The sequence below is a fragment of the Metopolophium dirhodum genome, chromosome 6 (assembly GCF_019925205.1).
Source record: "Metopolophium dirhodum isolate CAU chromosome 6, ASM1992520v1, whole genome shotgun sequence".
NCBI lineage: Eukaryota > Metazoa > Arthropoda > Insecta > Hemiptera > Aphididae > Metopolophium > Metopolophium dirhodum.
Window position 1 is genome coordinate 3658457 of NC_083565.1, and position 23956 is coordinate 3682412.

Sequence of the window (23956 nt, forward strand, 5' to 3'; positions counted from 1 at the left end):
TTTTATTGAACTCAACAATATTAAAACTAACAAGCTCGAAGTATTTGTGTAATGTTACGTATCTATAAGGTAAATTTTTTGGGTACAAGTGTGTGAAAAGTAAAGAATCATAGGTATTAATATTTTATACACCCAATTTAAAATGTACCTAAAATGTAAATAATTAACTGTAATTTACCATGTAAATACATGCTAATTATAGAATTTTTTGGAACAATGTACACACAGCACTGCATTTTTAAGTGCACCACTGAATGTCTGAACTCTGCATGCATATTTAGTAGGTATCTATAGTACTGAAGTGGTTTGGAGTATTGAAGTTCGATCCCGAATGAAAAACTATAATAATTAGTACCCCGTAGTACTAACAGCTGGTATATATGAATTATTTATTACATTTATTTTTTATCGTATTAAACATCGTGACAGTTTAATGTTTGGGTAACTTAAAAATATAAAGCAAATCGGTCTGTACCTAAAATATAAGCGAGTTAAAAAAAATTGATTATATTGAAATTTGCAATATCATGATTATGATATATTATTTTTATCAGTCACGACATACATATTCAAGTAGGTACGGCGTGTAGATTTTATTATTTACCACAGAAAATAGAAGTATATTATACCCACCTAACGTTTTACTGTAAAATGGTTGTAGTGATAAATATCAATCATTAGTATTTACCTCGAAACAAAAAAAAATAATAAAATGTTCATGCCACTGGTACTTACTTAAAATGTATATATATTATAATATTATATATTATTTATATAGGTTAACGTTTAACTCGTTTGAGCACAACAATTTTTCTATGTCTATATTATTTTCACGTTATTGTAATCGTAAATCACCAGTGGTTTTTCTCTGTATTTTTATTAGGCCACCTACCGCCGTCAATGCTTCAACCGGTGCGTAAATCAGGGTCCTATAATATAGTGACCTTTGTCCAATTCAAGAATTTTTAATATAAATTCTTAAAAAAAAATTTAATTTCACTCTCATATTATCATATTCATATTAAATATCAATATAACGAATATATTTTATCGTACTATCGATTGTTATATTTAATATATTTTTTATTGAACTATCGGTTTTAATATTGATTTGTGTTTGTTGGATACGTAATACGTCTTAAAAATATTATTTTTAGCTTTTTTTTATAAATTATCATCGATTACTAAACACTATAGTTATGAGTTATGATTGAAGATCAAATAAACACAACTTAATCAGTTACGTGCATTCGATTTATTAGACACAATAATGAAATATTAAAATTATCAGCGAAAGAGTAAAAACGATTTTGATTTGAAACGGAATAAAGTTTTATTTGAACAAATATTTTGAATAACATAATACAATGAACATTATTAATAATTTTAAAAAAAAAATTTAGGTAACAAGATTTTTACACTCATAAAAAACATTGTTTAAAGTGAAAAAAATATTTAATACCTATTAAAAAATCAATTATTTGAATATTATTTCACAATAAATAATGATTTCTTAATAGAATAAAGCTCGTTTCCTATATAAAATATATATATAATAAAAAAATAATTACATAAATATATTATTATAATACATTTTATGGGGGTTACTTTCAGTTCTAAATGTTCAACTACCTAAATTAGGTATAGCAACTGAATGATGGTTTTAAAATTGGGAGACGATTAGAAAAATATTTTTATAAAGAAAAAAATCATGAGAGGCAATTTGATTGTGCCCCCTTCAAATTACGCTACGAACCCGACAGATTTTGAAACGGTTATATATTAAGCTATTAAGCTTGGTGCAGGGTAAAGGTATACTTACCTCAATATCTTATAGACTATTATAGATTATGATCGTTCATTCTTCTCGTTATTTTTTCCTCTTCCTTTTTACAGTCAACTTATAATTTTAAAACGATGTGACGTTGTTATTAATCAATACAATACTGATGGAATTGGATACGTAAAACTCGACGAATAATTCGCTTGAACGCAGTATAATAAAAAGTTTACTTCGGATTAAGGCTGAGACGTTAATTCTTAAAATTCTTCGAAAAAATTTAGTCGTGGCTAAATGTTCTAAAATATATTGATCTTATTTCGTATTCAATTTCGTTCACAACATCGGAAGTATAGCTGGATTGATAAAAATTCAGACAACACAAAAAAAATATTGTTTTAAAAATATTTTTTCGTTTTGATAATGGTGTCTGGTTGTGGAATAGAATGTCATTCAAAAGTCTCATTTTAAATCGAAAAGAAAAATAAACTATTACGCATAATACATATCATCCATTATTTTTATGAAATGTTGTCTTTAAATTTGTTTGGAAATATTAAGAACACTGCAAAATAAGTGAAATCACAATGAAAATAAATGTCCATAGACAGAAACAATATTGTAGTTATGTATTGATATAAAGATTTTTCAATGCAATGTATGTTTAACCACCAAGCTCCAATAAAATTATTTTTAACCCATCGACGCCACTTCAAATTATCGATGTTTGTATTTCTTCTATTTGCTTATTTACTTTAATTCATTATAGTTTAATTTTACGATGTTTCTTTGACATTTTAATTGTTAGTTACAAAACTCTACAGCTAATATAGTTTTTTTTTAAATATTAATAGATTTTATTTTAAAAATAAAAGTAATAATTTTCAATAAAATAAATCGGAAATGTATACAATACACGAAGTACGAAAAGTTCACTTATAAATCACAATACAATTATTTTATTAATTTATTATAATACAACTATGATAAATTTTAGCTTTCAAATTAAGCCTAAATTCAAACTACCTGGAAATCCATTGTTTACATTTATGGCTGATTCGGATACCACTAAGTATAAAACCCAAGCATAAACAATTTTTCTTTTTTTGGGTTGTGTATGCCTTTAAAATTTGCTTTGAACGAATTCAACGAACTTCGCGGTTTACGAGTTATCGTCCTTAAAGTTTGTATGATAAACTGATGCAAATATTTTATCCGTCATATGTTCAATTTTTAAGTCCTCGTTACCTTCCACTTGACGCTTACAAATGTATAACTAGTAAAACTTTCGTCTAAATACGATTTGTATGCATTGAGAGATTCAGAAACATCTCACAAAAAATATGTTAATAGCCATAAACTGTTATTATCCAAATTATTTTAAGGTAAAAATGTCACATATGGTGAATAAGTTAAATTATTAATCCTACCTAATTTATCCAGAGCACGTTCAGTATTAAATCCTAAAAGAACCAATTTATTAACATCACATTTTAATTTTATTATTATATATTTCTATAAATACTTTTTTGATCAGAAAAGAGTGCCACCAACTACCATTTTTATTTCTGAATTTATTTTAAGTTTAATATCTAAACACACAATACAATCCAGACACCGATGCGAGCATATTATTGTCTTGTCCTGTCCAGTATTTTAATCAGCATAAATTAAAAATAAAACGTTTTTACACACTAGTACACAACTTTTGTTCATATATTTTAACACGCATTGTATTCTACAAAATAATTTCTTATATTCGATATTTAACTTTACACTCGTATATACTCGTTTTTAAAGTTAAATTAGCTCTCATACTTCTGACCAAACAGCAATGATAATATCAAATGTCAGATATGAAATGTGAGTGAAATAATATTATATCCAGTCATAACGTCCAGTCCTATAATAATTTATAAATCATACTCATCATAGTAAATATTACAAAACTAAAATATGAAAAATAAATTAATATAAGTACATTAGTATAAACATTTTCCACGATTGTGCAAAGTTTTTCTTCACGCTTCAAAAAAGCTATTCAAAAAAATCAAAAAAATCACCTATTTTAATATCTACCATTCATGAATGACTCGTTTTCCAATTTCGGAAGAAGCAGTAGAAGATTAAATAAATCACTACTTCTACCAACCTCAACCAAAAAAAAAAAAAAGTGTATATTAATAAATGTGTTGAAAGAAATATATTATAAAAGTAATAACAATAATAATAATAATAATAATAATAATAAAACATTGTCGGGCTTTCCTCGGTTCACTCAGTATCTTTAAAAAAAATATTCCGAACTGTGTGTGTTAATATTTTTAAGTGTATTAAAAATATCAAGTAGCTTAACGCAAGCACGAAATAAAACTAAAACTGTATTCGTAATTTAAGATACTTAATCCATGACTTTACATAATATTATCAGGATGTGCATATTTTGTCTTCTTGATACTTTGGCGTTGTTCGTAAACGCATTATTTTGTATTAAATGCTGTATTAATACATTTTCATTGTTACACATTATACATATACATATCCATATTATATCACGAACCAAACACGTATAGATGATTATCTGAAGAATTTTAGATTTCATACCCTTTTAATTTCGCCGAGTATAATATAAAATACAATTCAAGACACTATACGAATAATTTCAAAACTGAATTATTTATAATACGAGTAGGTAAAAGCATCTGAATATTGACAGTAAGTTTTAATATTTTTTAACTATTGTAGTCGTTTTACATTTTGAAAAAAAAAAGCTTTTTCAATATCGATATATTATTAATTACTGTTGGCAAACGAATATGATTTAAAGTAAAAATGGTAAAATTTATATACGCAGAGATATGAGTGTTACGACATAATAAATAATAATATAATATTATATTGACATGTCTACGTTTATCAATGACCGTCAAATGCGTCACACACGAAACACGAAATCATAGGTAATCCAAACTTAATTTGATGATGTATTTCTATATACTTCTATATTTATATTAAATACCTATAATGATCCAGTAGCGTATTTAGGAATTTTTCATGGGGGGGAAGGATATAAAATGTTTAATGGACATTCCGTATACACATATTATATTCATATTATTATATACATGTTATATTGTGTACAAAATTTAGTCTCGGGGGGGGGGGGGATATGACTCCCATACCCCCAACCACCGTAGATACTCTACTGTCATTTATGATGATCGAGTTTTATGAAGAATATATTTTAGTTTTAATAGCAATAGGAACCAGTAGATATTATAGGAGTATTCATAAATCATATGAACATAACATTTTGCTAGGCACTGAAGTTTGGATTGAGATATTAAAATATTTTAATGAAAAAACTTTTTAAACATTTTAATCAATTTAATCGCATGACATTGGAATTTGATTTTTTTTTAAAGAGAATTGTTAACGCAAATACTTCATTGGAGTTGTTTTAATAACTATTTGGGTACCTACCTAATATAGTCAGTATAGGTACCTTAATCACGATTCACGACGTTGTATATTCTCTTTAAAAGTATTTTCAAGGTGTGGATGTTCAAAACGTCAATGAATAATTTAAACTAAATAGTATGTTTTGAATTATATAGTCATCACACGAAATTATTATTTGATAATTTTGATGGTTGCATGTGTATAATATATATACATTTAATAATAACTTCACCAAATTCACTTCAATCACATTACTAGGGATAACAAATAACTTTAAATACAACTCCAAAAACTAAAACTACTTAAGTTTTGAATCATGCTGGATTTATAAGAGTATACAAATATGTACTAATATTATAATTAAATCAAAAACTTTCGGATTAAATCGACTACTTGTTGATAGATGGTAAGTTTTATGATTTAATTATTATTCTTTTAAATATAATTTGGATAACAGTTCAAAAACTGGATTAAAAAGAACGTTCTCATTAGCATTTAAAAAGAAATATATATATACAAAAACAAGAAAGTAAATTACGACTTTACAAACTGTATTAAAAAAAATACCCTCTAAATTGCTATTAATCTATTATCTAATATCTTCATCTAGATAATATTTTTGTTATCTATTCCCAACACTGCCCGTAAGTAGAAGTAATTCTCACATACCTGTTATGAAATGTGAAAAGATATAAACTCCCTATCCACTTCGTCGCAATTTATTTATAAAGCCTGACAAATACAGAAATGTCCACTCGCCCCAATACATTTCTCTGGTACTTCTAGTCATGTTCACATTTTATAAAATCAAACACTTAGAAATGAAAGAATTATCATTAGTATGTGAATTTTACTGTACAAGTACTTTTTTTTTAACAATTATCACAACATAATGTACGTTACATATGCCATCGTATTGAATGTATTCCAATGTTGCAGGAATTATTATTTGTCAGTTGTTGCCAAAATATTTCATAACAAAAATGAGATAAAAAGCTCAAAAACTGTGACTAAGATTATCATGCACGACGAAAGAGAATAATACTAATCGAATACTTCCAAAAATAAATATAAATACAAATTACAAAGTATAGAATAATTCTACAACGCAGGATTTTTGAGCTACATAAAAGGTTAAGTTAGATTTTCGTATATATCAATGTCACTCAGGTTTGTGAACACTGTCATTGTGCCACACACTTGTGGTGGTCTTACGATCAACAGACAATACGACAATAGCATTTTTCTTTTTAATTCCATCGTGTCAATGTGTACAGCGATGTGTACCCGCAGTATAACAATATATATATATATACACTATAAGTATATACTATATATATATGTGTGTGTGTGTGTGAGTAATAATGTGATAAAAACTAATTTCAACCCCTTGTCGTATATGTATTGCTCAAGAACAATGCGTGGCTGACAAACTCTGGTTTCAGTTTAGACATTTGAAGCCAGTGTATGTTAATATAATAAAAGCTACATATAAAAAACTGTAAGTTTACAAAAAACTGATTTTAAATTTTAAATAAAATAACTATTATCAAATACCAATAGAAATACAAATTACATTCATTTATCGGGGGATAAAGTAATATTATATTTATATTAAACATAAATTATTCACGGCGAATAATTAGATCACAAATTATAATTTTCTTGGATAAAAAATTATATTATATTATTTACTCCATTATACCTAACGAAAATTCACGTTAACGCATATTATTTATTATATCAGCATAATTATTAAATAATCAGTGATCAATCATAGTTTTTGAAGAACACAACCTCATTGTATATTTGTATTTTATTGTATAATGTTGAAGCAGATAAAGATAACAAATATAAAAAAATGGAAAAGTGCTGAGTGCTCCTTAAGATTCTTATAATAAAATATTAGTATTATTTATTTGATGAAAACTTCAAAAATTCAAACTATAATGTTATGAAATTAGGTTAATGATTTTTAACTTTTGAGATCATAAAATAGATAATGAAATTGATACTAGGAATTATTAATGACACCACAACGTACAACAATTTATATAATTTGACTGTTGTGTTTTGAGTATGTGATTATAATACCAACATAGTTGTTTGGAATGAATAATTAAAATAATTTATTTAGGTACCATTTTAAAAAATGTCAAGTCTGTACGATACACATAAATAATAAACGTTCAGGATAAAAAAAGTTAAATCATTAAATGTTAATAATTCGTTTAATTGATTAAAAGCGAATACATACTTTCCTATACAGTAGATCACAGTAGGTAATAATTATTGACACATTCATAGAATTAATAGCGTCGATAGGTACCTATATATTTTATATTCTAGATAATGGCACGCTAAGAAACAATTATTAATATGAGTCTTAAGATTGAATATAAGTGTGTGATTTTGTTGCTTACTATTTATCATTTTCTGCTTATATCTAAATCTAACACGAGCGTCCAAACAAATCGATAAAGTGAATTACCTACTGGTATAACCGATGTCATGTGACTGTTCACATTTTTTTTAATAGCAACTCGATAGAGTTATTTATAAAATTTGTTTTTAAAATATAAGATTAATGGTAAATTCTTAACACATTTACAATGATGTATACTTCTGTCGAACTCCATTTTTCAATCAAACCGCTAATAAATACCCGCTTTCGACAAACTCCTCATACAAGTGTGAAGTTTTGGATGCACCTAGATCTGCTCAGAATATTTTATCGAATGCAACGATCTATTATTATTCTGAACATTTAAAAACCCTTTGCCTAGTGGTGAGCGTAAATTCTATATTAAAATTATTTTTGTGAAGTGCAGTTAGTCCAACGTTTTTCGGAAAAAAAAAAAATCCTTAATCACCGACTGTTTAAGTAAAGAAAGTTGCTTGCAGTGTTTAATTATACATTATTCGAACCGTCCTACCTAACGACCTACGTTTACAAATCTTAAACTATAAATTGTATAATATAATATAGTTACAGCGATTTTGGATTCAAAGTTTATACCGTGACAAACAGCTTATTTCACCCACCAGCATTACCAATGCAATATAAATTAATAATTATACACCTCAATCAAACATTTGAATTGTATAATTATATTATTATCTATAATAAACACCAATAGGCAATAACACGATTTTCCTCCCACGCCGTACTCTAACTACTGATTCATATTAATTTCACTACCATTTCATGTTATTATTATTATTGCCATACATCATATTATTGTCAATGAATAATTGTGCGCGCATAACAATCATTCGTACCTTATCTGCATGATTATTTATAGAGTAGTTGATTTAGAACACAATTGTCGCAGTAATTTCTAAGGTCTTGAATATAGGTGCACGTACAATGGAGTAATTAGTTCCGAATGTAGGTTATTATTAATAATAATATTTTCCACGTTCGGTAACATATTATTTTTACCATAAATATAACGGGAAATTAATAGATTTTTTTAAATGTTTTAACTTTGCCCTGCAATTTATATTATGTTAAATAATTCAGTACACGTGTCCAGCGAGAACAGAATCAATTTGTCTATTTCAGCGATTATTGTGCCTAATGAGACTGTGTCGTTAACACGTTATCTGACGGAAGTTATAATATAGGTAATATTCAAATTAGCATATTGCAAAAATTGTTAGTTTTAAAAACGTACAAAATCATTTTGCATTTGTGTTCAATTTTTTTGAATAAAAATCTAAAATTAATAAACAGCGCATGAATGTGTACCGTTGGAAGACTAAAATACTTAAATACACCGCAAGGAAAATCGTATTTGATGTAATGTTGTAAAAAGCGCCAGGGGACAAAAACCAAAGTTTACAGTTGAGACTGGTTGACGGTCTGTATGACGTCAAAAGAAGTTGTGAAAAAGGCGGCTACAAAATTGTATTAACAATCATAATATTGTGTGAAGAAATCCAATTTAAAACCTATTCTCGTAATTCTGGTACGAATAGACCTGCAGCAAACTACGGCAGAAGGCAAATTGACCGTTGTCGAATCAATAACGGCGTACCGACCAGTAAAACAATCACCGAATCAAACAACGTCGACCCGTTAGTCGTGTTGTACTCGAGTCTGCCTTAAATAGGATTGGTGCAGTTCAAGCACAAAATATATTCGTAAGACTAAGGATATCAGCAATGGTCGTATTTATATTGACGATATTGAAATTCGTGTAACAAATGGGGTGATGAAAAATATTAGTCAGTGATATTATTGTCGTATGTTTAATAATAATATTATGACGACCAGAATCAAAATAAGTTTATAATACAACTGGGTAGCTACCAATATTCGCTTGGTACAAAAAAAAAAAATGCAAAAAACCTTTCCGATGGGAACAAATTTCATCAGAAATACCTATATTGTGACAAATCGGATTATGTACAGTTACAGAATATATTATCACCGACCCCTCCTCACCACAACATTGATGATATTATACGCGTGTGTTGTGGTTAAAAGTATTGTTTAATTTATTGAATTATTACGACACTTAATAATAAGTCTTATGTGTAATGTTATATTAAAGTACCATACTAATCTACCCATCACCCACTAACTGAATTACGAATTAGTTATGACATTTGTCATAGATGAACAATAAGATCAGCGCCTCAGAACATTTTAGAGGGTACGTTCAAATTATTGAAAGGATTTGTTTTTTTCTACGAACCAAATATTTTTTATTACCATTATTTTTTTCAGTAACCCACTACCTACTTGAACTTTTTAAACTCATGCAATAATAGATTAATAGAAACATGTATTTTATTTTATAAAAATGAATACTGAGCACCACTGAGTCTATAGTTTATATTATATACCTACAATGTAAATTAATTAAATATTGACACCAAAAAAGATATGTTAATAATATCTAGATACAAAATACAAAAGAATTACTATAGACAATATTTAATACTGCGTATTAGTTTATTACCATCGTGCTACTATTGAACATCTGTGAGGTCGGTGGGGTTACGGTAGAGCCTTACGGGGCTAGTGCCTAATCGGGTTATAAAAAATACAATCTTTCAATTTTAAAGTTGATTTCATGAATATTACGAAGTTTAATAGTAATCGAATGTTGTTTAATGTTGGTTACACTTTAGAATATCAAATACAGCAGTAATCACTATCCGAAAAGCTGATCAGTTATTTACTCGTATTTTTTAAATCGACGATAATTCAACGGTCTAGTTAACCTGCCTAAATTGCTCAAAATAATTTCAAATTAGGTAAATAAATGTTATTTTATATTTATTATACTATTTCATTTATGAATTATGCTAATTGTATGATACAAATGAGTATTAGCCGATTATGCACTTCACACGTGCAAAATTCCTCACGGGGATTGTGCGACATGATTTATGGGGAAATTGCGCACGCCTTATTTTATTAAATAGTTAAAAAGATTTTATAAACATCGTTTGTGACTAAAATATTCATTTTTAAATATGTAAATAGTTAACCATTATACTTTGAATATGTATCAACATTATATCAATCAAAACTTAAAAATCTAATATGTATTAACTATAAACTAAAAAAACTTTGATGGTCTGTCAAATCTTTATAAAATTAAAATAATTGAATTGTTTCTACGGAATTTGTTTGAAGATTTTCATTAGTTTATGGCACTTGCCTCGGCCAAGGAATAACTTGTGTAAAACTGTATTAAAAGTACCGGTTTTGCACTTATCCCGGTAACAGGAAAAGGGCAACACTTATTTTTAAATAATTTTTTTTCAACTAAAAAATTTTCAAAACACTTTTTTGAATACAAATTTAAATTCCTGATACGTTCGTTAATGAATGATAAAAATCCATGTTCCACGTAAGAATACAGTAAGATGGTATGTTCCATAAAACTGAGATTTGGCAAAACCACGTCGCTGTTATTTACTATTTAGCCAATGTTATTATGTCATGCAAATATTTAAATTCATGAATTTTTCAGGCAACATGTTCGCTATTTTAGCTCTTACAATATCGTAGTGCATTGCAGTAATCGTTTTATTGTTAAAAGCTCTTCTAATTTTTTTTTCAAACCTTGTGTTAACGTTGTGAGTAGAGTGGATAAGTAATATAATATGTCTTGCAAGATAAATTACTGCAGCTTTGTAGTAAAACAGTTTTTTAACTGAGAAAAAATGCACACAGACAATTGTTGTATAAGTCGGCTGTGTGCGTTGATAAATCCTTATTAAGGACAACTCTTAACAGAAAATGTTGATTAATTTGCACTATCTTTAAGACATTTCAATGAGCCCCACCCCAGCTTTATGCTTTAATAGCTTTATATACTACATGAGGGTTTTCTCTTATCTAAAATATTGCCTAACTCTCTAAACAAATAAAACATTTTCTTAACTCTATTTAAAAGTAGGTTCATATGTTCCACCCTACGCATGTTACTATACATTTATATATACCTAAATGATATATCGTATTATTATCATAACTTTTCTACAATGTGGTTGGGTGTGCGAAGTAGGTACATGCGTAGTCGCTTAAGCAGATAGATTTCAATTTTAGCAAAGTTATTTTGGCTAAAGGATTAAAATGAAATACAATACTATATTATTTAAAAAAATAGTTTATTATTCACTAACCATAATTCTGTTATAGATTCAAATCCAATTTAATATTACGACTTACGTCATCCCTGTTTTCTCCACTGAACAAGGTCCGCGTACCGTCGGCATACCACACGATTTCACTGCTAAGAGTAATTGAAAATATCTTAGTCATTTGTATATTATACAATATTGGAGATATACGATGACCTGCTTCCTGCGTGTTTTAAACTTTGAATTAGAATATTATGATCAACTGCTATATTGCAAGGTCTAAATAAATGGAAGCACACTTTTTTTTTTATCTAACGTGTATTATTTAGTAATGGTCACTTTAGCAATTTATAGTTCGATATGTACCTTATATCCTTATCTAAAGCCAAATTTTGGAGTTTATAGTTTGATATGTACCTAATATCCTTTTTTAAAGCCAAATTTCCAAAATTAAAAATCTTATTATGTTCTCAGTGATTAAATAGTTAATTATTTTTTCGAAGACCTTTGCAACATTAGAGATAAGAGATACTAGTATATAATTATCAACATGAATATATAGGATGGTTTTGTGATTAGGGGTCATCATTACAACGTTAATTAAGGAAAGGAATTATATCGTACTATAGGGAAAGGCAAGAAACATTTCTTAAATAACTACATATCAGATGAAAAACGTGAAGACTATCTCACTATACGACAAAATCGTTCACCAAATATATTGCAATACGGTTGGACTGCTAAATGGGTCTTTTAGAACAAGGAATATAATCAAAAATGTATTGAATTATACATGTAAGTGAGTGGTTGACTATATAATTATCATTTATACTCTGTCTAAACAATAGTTTAAACAAATATAAGTACAAATTATAATTGATATTTGAGTTTATATCGATCTCAAAATGGGTTGTACCATTATTCTCAGAACTTACATTAAAAGTTAAACTTAATTCATTTAGTTAGAATACTATATGGACTTTGTGTTATACTTTCGATCTTTGTAAGTACTGACGTTTTCCTACCAAGACTAAATTTTACTTTAGATAATTGATTAGTTTATCTCACTTCTAAATACGTACTTTTATGCTTAGGATCAAATTAAATAAAAAACACTTTCATCAATAATTAATACAACGATGTGGAACTGAAAATCTTTGTCCTTTCTCCAGACCATTATCTTCCGGAATACAATATAAAATCAAATCTTTCTAGTATATTATTTTTTAACTGTTTTGTTTTGTTAAGAGCTATTGCAATTGTTTTTATCTCTGTATTATTATTTTATTGAAAGTGAAACAGACTTTGAACACACCATTTCAGTGCACAATATTAAGGGTAATATTTCGAATTACTGGCCAGCAGCATGCTGCAAAAATACGTTGCTATAATAGTATAATATAAAATATAAATCTGTACTCCATTATAGTCTTGTTTTTTAACGGTAATTTTATGAATGACGAAGCTAATGAATTCCGAATAAGCTCGTTCCGCGCACAAAAGTATGCTGTTTGTAACTTGAACGAAATTCGTGGTGACCATATAAGATAAATGAATACACCTACCAAGCAAATGAAACATTGAGGATGGATACAATAAATTAGGAATACTTTGGGCTGACCTCTCATATTTTTGTGTATAAAGAGTTTTCAGGTTCCACGTGTTTAGAGTGTTCTTGTATAAACCAATAACGGCTTAAATATGTATTTGTTTATTAACTGATAGCTACGAAAGCATAATATTTACCTACAAGTAAATATTTCTAAGACAAAGATGAATCAAGCTAAATCAGTCAAATATTGTGATTGAGAGACGCAGTTTGGGGCATAGATTCAGAGAATATAGTTAAGTATTTATAGTAGTTAATAATAAATAATTAAATATAAAACGTACTTAAAAAAAAAAAAAAAAATAATATTTCTAAACTTAACAAATTAATATTTGACAGTATATTAACATAAGTACCGGAGTACAAAGATCTATTCTATATCAAATAGAAACTATTACTCTATTAAAATTATTATTTCTTATATAAATTATAAAGCGTAATTATGTTATTATATTATTTCACCAAAAGTATAAGAAATATACATATTCAATAACGAGATTTAAAATAAAACACTAAATTATAGTAAATATGTACAGTGTATATTATGTTTAATTTATATGAGTCTGTATTAGTCTACATTTATCCTATACTTAATAGTCTTGAAGTAAATTGAAAATAATCATTAATTTTCATTATAAGGACTACATAGATACTATATACATTTTTATACTAGAACTTAAGTATACAAATCTTCGAAAATATTTTCAAAAACCTTAAGGATTTAATAATATTTTCTTAAAAACTTAACTAGTCAATTATTAGAACTGTAGTCTTTTTTATTATTTTTGTATCGTGGAACCAAAACAGGTGTTACTTACCCAGTTACCCCATCACCATGTACACACTCTATCTGCATGTGAACTTTTTATTCATTTAGCTTGACCCGTCCAAATAATACCTACCTACCTATATAGTATTATACAATTTAAAAAATATAAATGTCCGTTGTTCTACTGCTTGTTATCAACTGAATGATGATGATTATAAACTACCCGTCGAAAGCTATTTTAATGTATTTTCTATATTTGACTTTTATCGTGTTATACCTACAGGCTACAACAGTTATCTGCAGTGACAGATAAATCCTCGCAGCCTATTTGCGTCTTATATACACAGCCACGAAGGCTTAGAACCTCCCTTGTCAGTTGTTTTGCCTCGTACGTTTTTGTAAAACTGTCAACTTTTTTAAAAATTATTATTATTACTGCAGTAGTTATGCTACGTACATTATTTTCACATTTTTCCACAAACACTATGACAGAATAAACTATAAATTATAATATATGTATAAGTTATGTATACTCTTATACTGTATAAAATAAAGTACAACGCTATTGCATTAATATATATATTATAACACAATATGGTCACGAGTAGTTTCCAAAAAAACATTTTAGCCCTTCCAAAAGTTCTAGCCTTACAACCACTGTAACATACGTCGTATAATATATGTATACGTATTATAGATACTGCGTGGTTTTGTCACTTGATCGTTCTACTTGCGAAGCTCCCTAGATTCTGCCATAGAATTAGTATATTATATTTTTTTAATTCAAATAAGTACATAATATATTATTTTCAACTCCTAAATTTTATTTATTTTTGTATTTTTTTAGCGGCTTTAGGGATTTATTATACTCCCTGAAATAGAAATGTTTTCCATGATGTCGATGTACAGTAATTTTCTGTACGATAAGTCGATAAGATATTTTATAATTATTAAAAAGTTCAAAATAAATTTTCTTTTTCAAACAAAATGTGGCTTGAAAAACCGTTCAGTCGTAATTTTTCAGTACGTTTATAGTTCAAGAACTTGACTCACGAAAAAAACTATCACATCAGATTTCAAATTTCATATTTATTTTTTTTTTTTTTGAAAAATGAAGAACTCATACAAGTCACATTGGGCTCTGTTTTTTAAAACACTAACGTCTAAATCAGGAGTGTCCAACCTTTTGTGAAGACTGGGCCACATCATATAGGTAGAAGTTGTTGTGAGCCACATATTTTTTTTAATAATAATAGTAATAATAGTAAAAATAAGTACACAGAAAAATATATTTATTTATAACAAAAAAAAAGTTTTAGTTTAAAAAAGTTATTTAATGTGAAATTTGAAATTGCTTTTTTTGTGAAAGTAATGAATCAATATCTGGATCGATCGAAGTTGTGGCAATCCTTAAACAACTTTCAAGATGCTTGGCTGATGTAGCGAACCGATTCTTACTCTTTGTGTTTTTCGTTCTTGAAAACAATTGTTCGCAAATGTAGGTACTGCCGAAAAGCGAGAACATGAATAAGGCATGGTCATGAAGGACTGGATATGTTTCTTTGGGCAAATATAATTTATAAAAATCTAATAAAGATGACTGATTGAATTTTTCTTTGAGTTGAATATCTGATTGCAACTCAATGCATTCAATTTGAAATTTAGTTTCCACAGCTGGAATGTCAACCGAAAATGGTGTTGCGAAAATAGCAAAGAGTTGACTATTCTTAAGAAAATCATGAAAACGGGTTTCAAATTCATTAATTAAAATTAAAATCAAAGAAGTATATTTCTCGCTATTCTTGGGGTTGTACTTGGCCAACACAGGGAAATACATAAAATTATTCACTTTAACTTGACTTTGCCATAATTTAAGTTTCAGTTCAAAGGCAGTTATTATTTGAAACATATTACTAATGAGTTGATTTTTGCCTTGAAGACGTACGTTTAACTCATTTAAATGAGTAGTTATGTCAACTAAAAAAGCTAAATCCATAAGCCAGTTTTCATCTTCAAACTCTATGACAGGTTTTCCTTTTGACTCCATGAATGACTTTATTTCATTTCACAAATCATAAAATCTTTTGAGCATTTTACCCCGACTAAGCCACCTTACTTCTGAAAAGTAAACAACGTCTCCAGAATCTGCTTCCATGATTTGAAGGTAGTCTTGGAATTTAGACTCTAAATTATCACATATGTTTGAGTATATTTTCGGAATGTATTTTACTTACATTCTTAACTACAAGTCTACAACACATATTATAATATTATATATTTATATACATCATGTTAAACCTAAAATCAATTTTAACCATAATATCCAATTGAGTGTTATAGTTTTGTCAAAAACATCATCAATTCTGTTACCTTTGATTAACAAATATTATTTATTATATATCATCAAAGCAAATAATATGTTACTGTGGATTAGTAAGTTCCAAATAATTCAAATTGAATACAATATGTTTTGTCATACATATTATATTGTATAATAGGTACACGCCTATGTCTAGGGTTAATGGCAGACACCCTATACTAGTAGACCTGCCCTATGAATTTAAACTAAATTTAAATTAAATAAAGGATTGTAAGTGATGACTGAGTGACCGATTCACACACCTAAACATGCATCACGGTCGTGATGGTCACGTTCAAGCCCCTTCTATCTCAATTTACCACCTGTATCGTTTATTTATATTGTAAGTGTTACGGGCTTAGGATCCCTTTGGATATAACTACAACAACTATACAAAGTATACCACCGGTACATTTATGGGTGGGAGGGTCCAAGGGTACTATTAGTACTACCTCCTCCCCCTCCCAACCCACACAAAAATCTAAATAACATGTTAAACATTAATTTTTAATATTCTATTAATGTATAAGATAAGTTATACTGTCTTTATTTTTGTGTACACAAAAGGAGGTGCTTAAATATCCTGGCGTCACACGCCAATCATCAATAATATATTTGATTTTTAAGAACCCCCAAGAAATATGTTGAGAATCTGCCACTGGAATAAACATACAGTTACATAATATATAACATAATAAAACGCATAACATTTGTATACAACAACATACAGATCATTTTATACAGATGCTAACACGGTACAATGCAATTTTAGTAAAATATAATTTAAAAGGTGAAGGAAGGTTGAACATTGACAATTCAGGACGATATTATGCACCTGATAGATGCGTTCGCCATTAAGTTTGTGGTGGATAGTGGAGTGAAGAAATGGGACATAACGTCTAAAAGATGTTAGCAATATACTGGTATGGGTTTGTTATGAGTATAATATAAACTATATTATTAGTTCGATTATCACTATATATAAGGTAAACTGATCAATCGGATTATTTTGAGCGAATCTCGTGCTGCAGTACGACAAAAATAATATTTTGTTGACTGAACGCAATTTCGATGTACATTTGAAAAAAAAAAGAGAACAAATATAATATATCCGCACGGTTTGCCACAATATTATTTCCCATTGATCTATCAGCGTCGTCGTTATATATTTTATAATATTATTATACATGCGTATACATAGTTTTCGTTGAATTTCAAATGAGCTACAGCGCTTGCACTGCACTCGCGTAGGTACCTACTCCGCAAAGCGATCGTTCATGAATCAGAAAGTCGCGTACAATTCCCTTGGAAATAATTATTCGTATACGACATGAACGATAATAATAATAATGACGATAATGATAATAGTATGCGGATTCTGAAGCGAGACGAACGCCATAGTAATAAAAAAATAATAATAATAATAAAACGGGAGAAGAAAAAAATTCAATATAAAAATGTGCATCACGTACAAACGATACAAGTATCCATACGTGTGTATAATAATATAATATATTGTACCGCGTGGATACTGTACACGCGAAATCACTTTGATTTATTTCACGGCAATCACATGTCTCGATGTGTGCCCATTCCGCGGCTATAATGGTATAATATAATATATAATATTATTGTATATGTATAATACACCTACGTTAAAATAATAACAAATATTATTGGCAAAGCTTTAAGGAAACAATAACAACGCCGGCTACTCCATACGTAAATACTTGTATAGTATATAATTAATATAGGTAGTACAATAGTACATATTATATGAATATTATGTTATAAAATACTTAGGTCTTAGGTACTTGTATAAATGTCTAGATTAACGAAACGGATATATGTAGTGGTATATTAAGGAATTTATCAACATAAATTTTCACAACTAAAAATTCATTACAATTTAAAAATAATAGACGAGAAAACAAAACGTTATTTTGAATCAGATCAATTTGTATTGAGTAATAATAATATAAACTACAACGTGCTGACTAACTAGAAATTTGTTTATTTTCAAAACTTAAACCTAAATATTCCGGAAAATCCCCGCGTGATTTTCCAGTGTCTTCTCTGAAATCCTTTTATTTTCCGGAAATTGTAATCCTTATTTAATATGATCTGTGGCAACTGTCCGTGCATGAAGTATGATATTATATTATTTACAAAAAATTATTTTTTGTTATCACGTAAAAATATAAAATTTAACACAGTTGTATCCATTAAATGCCAATAGCGAGTATACGTATTTACATTGCTTGTATTATATAAAGTCAAGTAAATCGTTTCAGAGTATCGTATTTTTTAGTCACCTCGTGTTAGTAAGTAAAACACGAGAAATTATCGGATAATTCACTGATATTCACAATAAATACGATTCCCCGGGTGCACCGCATAATTGTGATGGGCCAAATAAAAAATAAAATACAATTGGCGATTAAAAAATATGACACAGAAATGTTTAATGAAATCTTTTTTTTATTTATTTTAACATTCAGGGAAAAAACTTGTCGAAATGTTAATAGCTTAACAATACCCGACGCACAGCTGTGGCGATTCCCTGCAGATTTTTGTGCGACTCGACCTTTTGCATATTTATATTCGTATAATAAAGTTAAATTAGAAAAAGAATGAATACATTAACCATAGTGTTAATACGGAAAGTTTCAAAAATTAAAATAATATTATATTATAATCCTGTGTGATAAGCAAGGCCGATTTGAACAAAAGAATCCTGAAAACCTGCAGCTGTATGATAAACAAATATATTTTTTTTTAACATAAAAATTACATAGTATTAAAAATAGTGTATACAAACATAATCGTCCGCCCCAACAATCGCAATCTCTGCGTGTGTTCTATAGTCTGTTTGCGCATTTCGTAGTGAATAATGATTAAAAAAAATATTATGACTGTCCGGTTTGTGTGTATATGTCAAGCGTAGGCGGTACCAGTGGTGTGCACCCCGTGAAGGTAAGCAAGTACAATTTTTACAGTTTTACCAGAAATAGGGCATTAGGATCTTAGTTCATAATGTACGCCACATTATTTTCCGTTGAGTGACCATACGCACAAAAGTCAATAAAAGTTGTCCTTTGAACGAAGATCTATAATCGATGTCATCTACTGCAGTCACCAATTGAGATATACTGGTTAGACCCATCGCCCTACATGATAAAATGTTTTCAAACTGATTTATGGATTGACTATACAAAACAGCTGTACTATCTATGCCCTTCTTGCGAGTATATTATTATGTCAACATATGTGGCGAGGATTTGTCAATAAAACCCGGGTGATGGTCACCCATCCGGGAACTAGAGGCACCGGCTGATGCTTGACCTCAGAACACAATAGTGACTGAGGCCAACCACCGCGCCACACCAGACCACTTTATACTATTTTATACCTATATAATATATATTATCCATAATCGTATTTTTACGGTTCATTATGATACTAACGTTTGGAGCGCTACACATTATTTTTTGCTTGTCATATCATATATTATATTACCTTATTAGAAGCAAATGGGTACCAGTTTTAGATGCAGTCATGTACTATCTACTAAACTGGACCCTGTGGTAACCATTAACATCTGCTATCATGATCGCCATTGTCAGCCTAAACAAATAGATAGTCTCCAGCTTTTAAATTTCTAAGTGGTCTGTGGGTCTACGGTTATGGAATATTAAGTTGTAATTATACTATAGGTTGTATTAAAAAGTTGTATCTTTATTGAAATTATTGGTTTTTCATGTCTGGCTAGGAGAGAGGGTTAATATTTTAAAAACTAAACTAAACTAAACTAAAAACAGAAAACTAAAACAGACACCTGGATGAGAAGGCTAGTATAACGTCTACGAAGTCAAGTGTTTGAAACTTTTTTTTTATCTGTGACGATATAGGGACGGTGCAGTTGTAATAACGGGATGGGACTGTTATACGTCAGTGAATATAATAATCAGAGCAGAGCTCGGATGCTACGGCATTAATTTATTTTTTAATCGTTATAGAAAACAGATAAACAATAATAGCTGAATAACCTATACATATACTTTTTCTATGCATCAATTTTATCTTGAATATTTTAATCGTAGTTTAAAGAGTAAGGTTGCGTGAAAACATTAGTGAAATCATCTCACTATGCCTTTATGCCGAATACGTATTATTTACCCGTATTTATTTTATTCTTCAGATAAGATTGGATTGTATTGCTTTGAAAATCTATTTATTTATTTGTTTATTGTACCAGATAATTAATCAATTATAATAATTAAAATAACTCTTATTGTTTTTGCAATTTTCTATATTTTAGGCCACATTATTATGTCGCATACTTCTTTTTTAGTACCTACTATATTAAGTCCAAGCCCTGATAATAATAATGATAAATATTGGTATGATATTGTAACCGAGTAATCACTATGGTGTAATATATTATTTATAATCCCGTTCTAATGTTATTGTAGTTATTTTAATATTACGGACCAATGGGTTGGGATACCGATACCGTGGTTTTATTTTATTTTTTTACTATTATATTTTATCGGAGTACCTACCTATATTACAAACCATTAATTCGTGATTTCACACCAGTAACGCGTTAAGTACGTTTGTGTAAAAAGGGTAGTTGTCATAGTTTTTGTAGACTCTTAAATTTGTAATAGGTATCTGGTTTTTAGTAGTACTACCTGATCCACCCCTATGGGTTGGATATGTCTTGGTCTATGAGCTATAATATGTCTTCAAAAATTGTTAAAACAAAAAAAAAACAGAATTCGTGAGCAAACAATTATTATTACAATAATTTCAATTCATAGTTTTTTAAATATGACGGCAATCAATAAACAAATACTATTGTAACAGTGTGATTGTCATCACTCGAAATTTGTTTTTGATAAAAAAGATGGTAATAAAATTTGCAAGGTGGTAAATTTGTTAAACGCTCGCACATCACACGTTTAATATATTTAACTGATATCCATTTATGACTCTGGAATAGTAAGTTATTCGACGACTGTTCAAATTATTTACTCACTTCGAACGTTCAAATGTTAATGATGAAAATATCAGATACCTACAATCGATAAGGTCCCTAGTTCTTACCTATTCGGTATACATACGCGGGGAACTACGTAAAGTCGAACGAAAACGACTCAATACCTACCGAGGTATATCATAGGACATCGGTAACAGAACTAAATCATAGAGGATAGACCAGAGGGCAGAGATATTCAAACCGTGCGCTGCAAGTGTAGGTCAAGGGAGCCGCGACACAGCTAAGAGGAAAAACAATTATTTATAATATAATAATGACGGCCATCACGCGGCCATTACGATAGTGAAAACCTGCAATGAGAATTATTAAAAATAATTGTGTTGTTGGTGACACGTGCTACATGCAGCCGATAATTATTTATGTTATAAAATTATATATTATAAATGAATACATTTATTATAAACAAAATCATTTTTCGTCGTAAGTTAATAATTTGGAAGCCATCGCCCGTCAATATACTACTATTGTATTGTGAAGAAACAAAGGAGCCGTGGGACAAAAAAGTATCAATACTTCGGCGATGGAGAAAAAATGTCTATAATCGTGTGAATTTCTCATGTCGCTTGTAATGCCAAATTAAAAATGTTCAATCACCAACGTACTTTTATTCTATTTTATTTTGTTATATTTTTGGAATTAGCACATTATACTATATTATTATTATCGACTACCATCCAATTGTAAGATCTACGTGCGTCTTCAGGCTTGGCGAACCGTCCAAAATTGGCGCGTTCGGCAGGTTTCCAAAAAAATCAGAATCAGCCGCATCAACACTAGGTTTAATTGTTTTGGAAACTTTTTCCAAAATCTAAACATTTTTAATCAACTCAGGCTAGGCAAATTAGACGCGTATTATCGGCGGACCACGCATTATCGTCGATCGTGAATACCGAGTGATACTAATAAGGAGCTTTACAGCACAAAATCCACCTGATCCGAAACATATTTTATCCGCTGGTGCCTCGTTGTACGATTATAATACGGAAATTGTATTGCACATGCTAATTTACATTCGAACCAATCTGATCTATCAAAACCAAATTAGCTTTATATTGTTTGAGTTTATTTTGATCGCACGTAAGTTCGTACATTGCGATATTATATATTTTATATTGTATATGTAGCTCAACTTCGTTTCTATTCAAAATATTCGAAAATTGTCTCAATAATTGTCTACGTGTTCCGACCAGAAAGTCCAAATATTACGATAAAACAACTATAATATTCATGAATGAAGAAACACCACATTTACGCAAATGCTATTATATTTGTTAATAATAGCACTACAACACGTCTGTTGAACCCAATCCAGTCTCGCCTATTTTTTTTAATAAAAATAACGGGCTTGTTATAGACAGCTATCGTGTACACGGTAATTAAGATTCTCACTTAAAGTCTATCTGATATCTGTCGGGTACACAATCGTGATTTAATATTACAAACTTGTACCTATATCATCGTGCACCAATACGTAGGTATATAGTATTCGTATAATATAATAATATATTATTATGTTATTCGTTTAATATTTTTAGACTTTCTGACTCCTTGTATGTACGTTTACTGTGTATTAACACTGATACAATTTTAGATTGGAATTTATTTTATTCGTAATAAATTTTTGCAATACATTTATTATAGATTTTGTTTTCTACTGATTTCTAGATATTTTTCAAGCTTCAACATAAATGGTTATTAAGCTACTATTGCTTAAAAATAAAATACACAAATTATAACGCATTAACACCTTAAATCGACTATATTACTTTTTTTTTATAATTTAAGGGTAAAGTTTATTTGTAAAATATAATGTAAGTGTTGCTTCAGTATTTTCTTCGTCGATCGCTTGATGTAGATAAGACGGATTAATGAAGATTTTGCGTGCTTCAACGTATTTGCGACAGTTTTTCAGTATGTGATTGATTTAAGGATATTCTTTAAATAGGTACGTCACAAACCACTAGTGTCGGCGGATCTTGTTCGCTCATAAGGTAGGAATGAGTTAGGCGCGTACCTATCTTCTAATCTCACTCAAGTGGGAACTATTTCGTTTCTATTTCTAATGTCGGGGGAGGGGGATATTTCCATTTCAAAAAAGTTGAGTCTTATTACATATTTTCTGAATATTCCAATTGATATGCTCCCATAGTTAAACACACTATATATTATTTATGTACGTGTATACAAGTATATATACAATATATCTATAAAATATATATTCTCGTTTTTTAGTTTAATATGCACTATTTTTTCATTGTATCCACAGTAATTTGTATGTATATATTATATATTATATATACTAT

General features: G+C 28.9%; 1 protein-coding gene across 1 annotated transcript; it reads right to left on the reverse strand.

Annotated features, from left to right (window-relative positions):
- Positions 1–15562: 15562 nt before the first annotated feature.
- On the reverse strand, positions 15563–16276 carry LOC132946640 (general transcription factor II-I repeat domain-containing protein 2A-like). Its single transcript, XM_061016684.1, has one exon. The coding sequence runs from the start codon at positions 16274–16276 to the stop codon at positions 15563–15565; it is 714 nt and encodes a 237-aa protein (XP_060872667.1).
- Between the last annotated feature and the right edge of the window lie 7680 nt (positions 16277–23956).

What these genes read in the sequence shown, in the direction of transcription:
- LOC132946640 (XM_061016684.1), bottom strand. Translation starts at nt 16,276, where the DNA reads ATGGAGTCAAAAGGAAAACCTGTCATAGAGTTTGAAGATGAAAACTGG.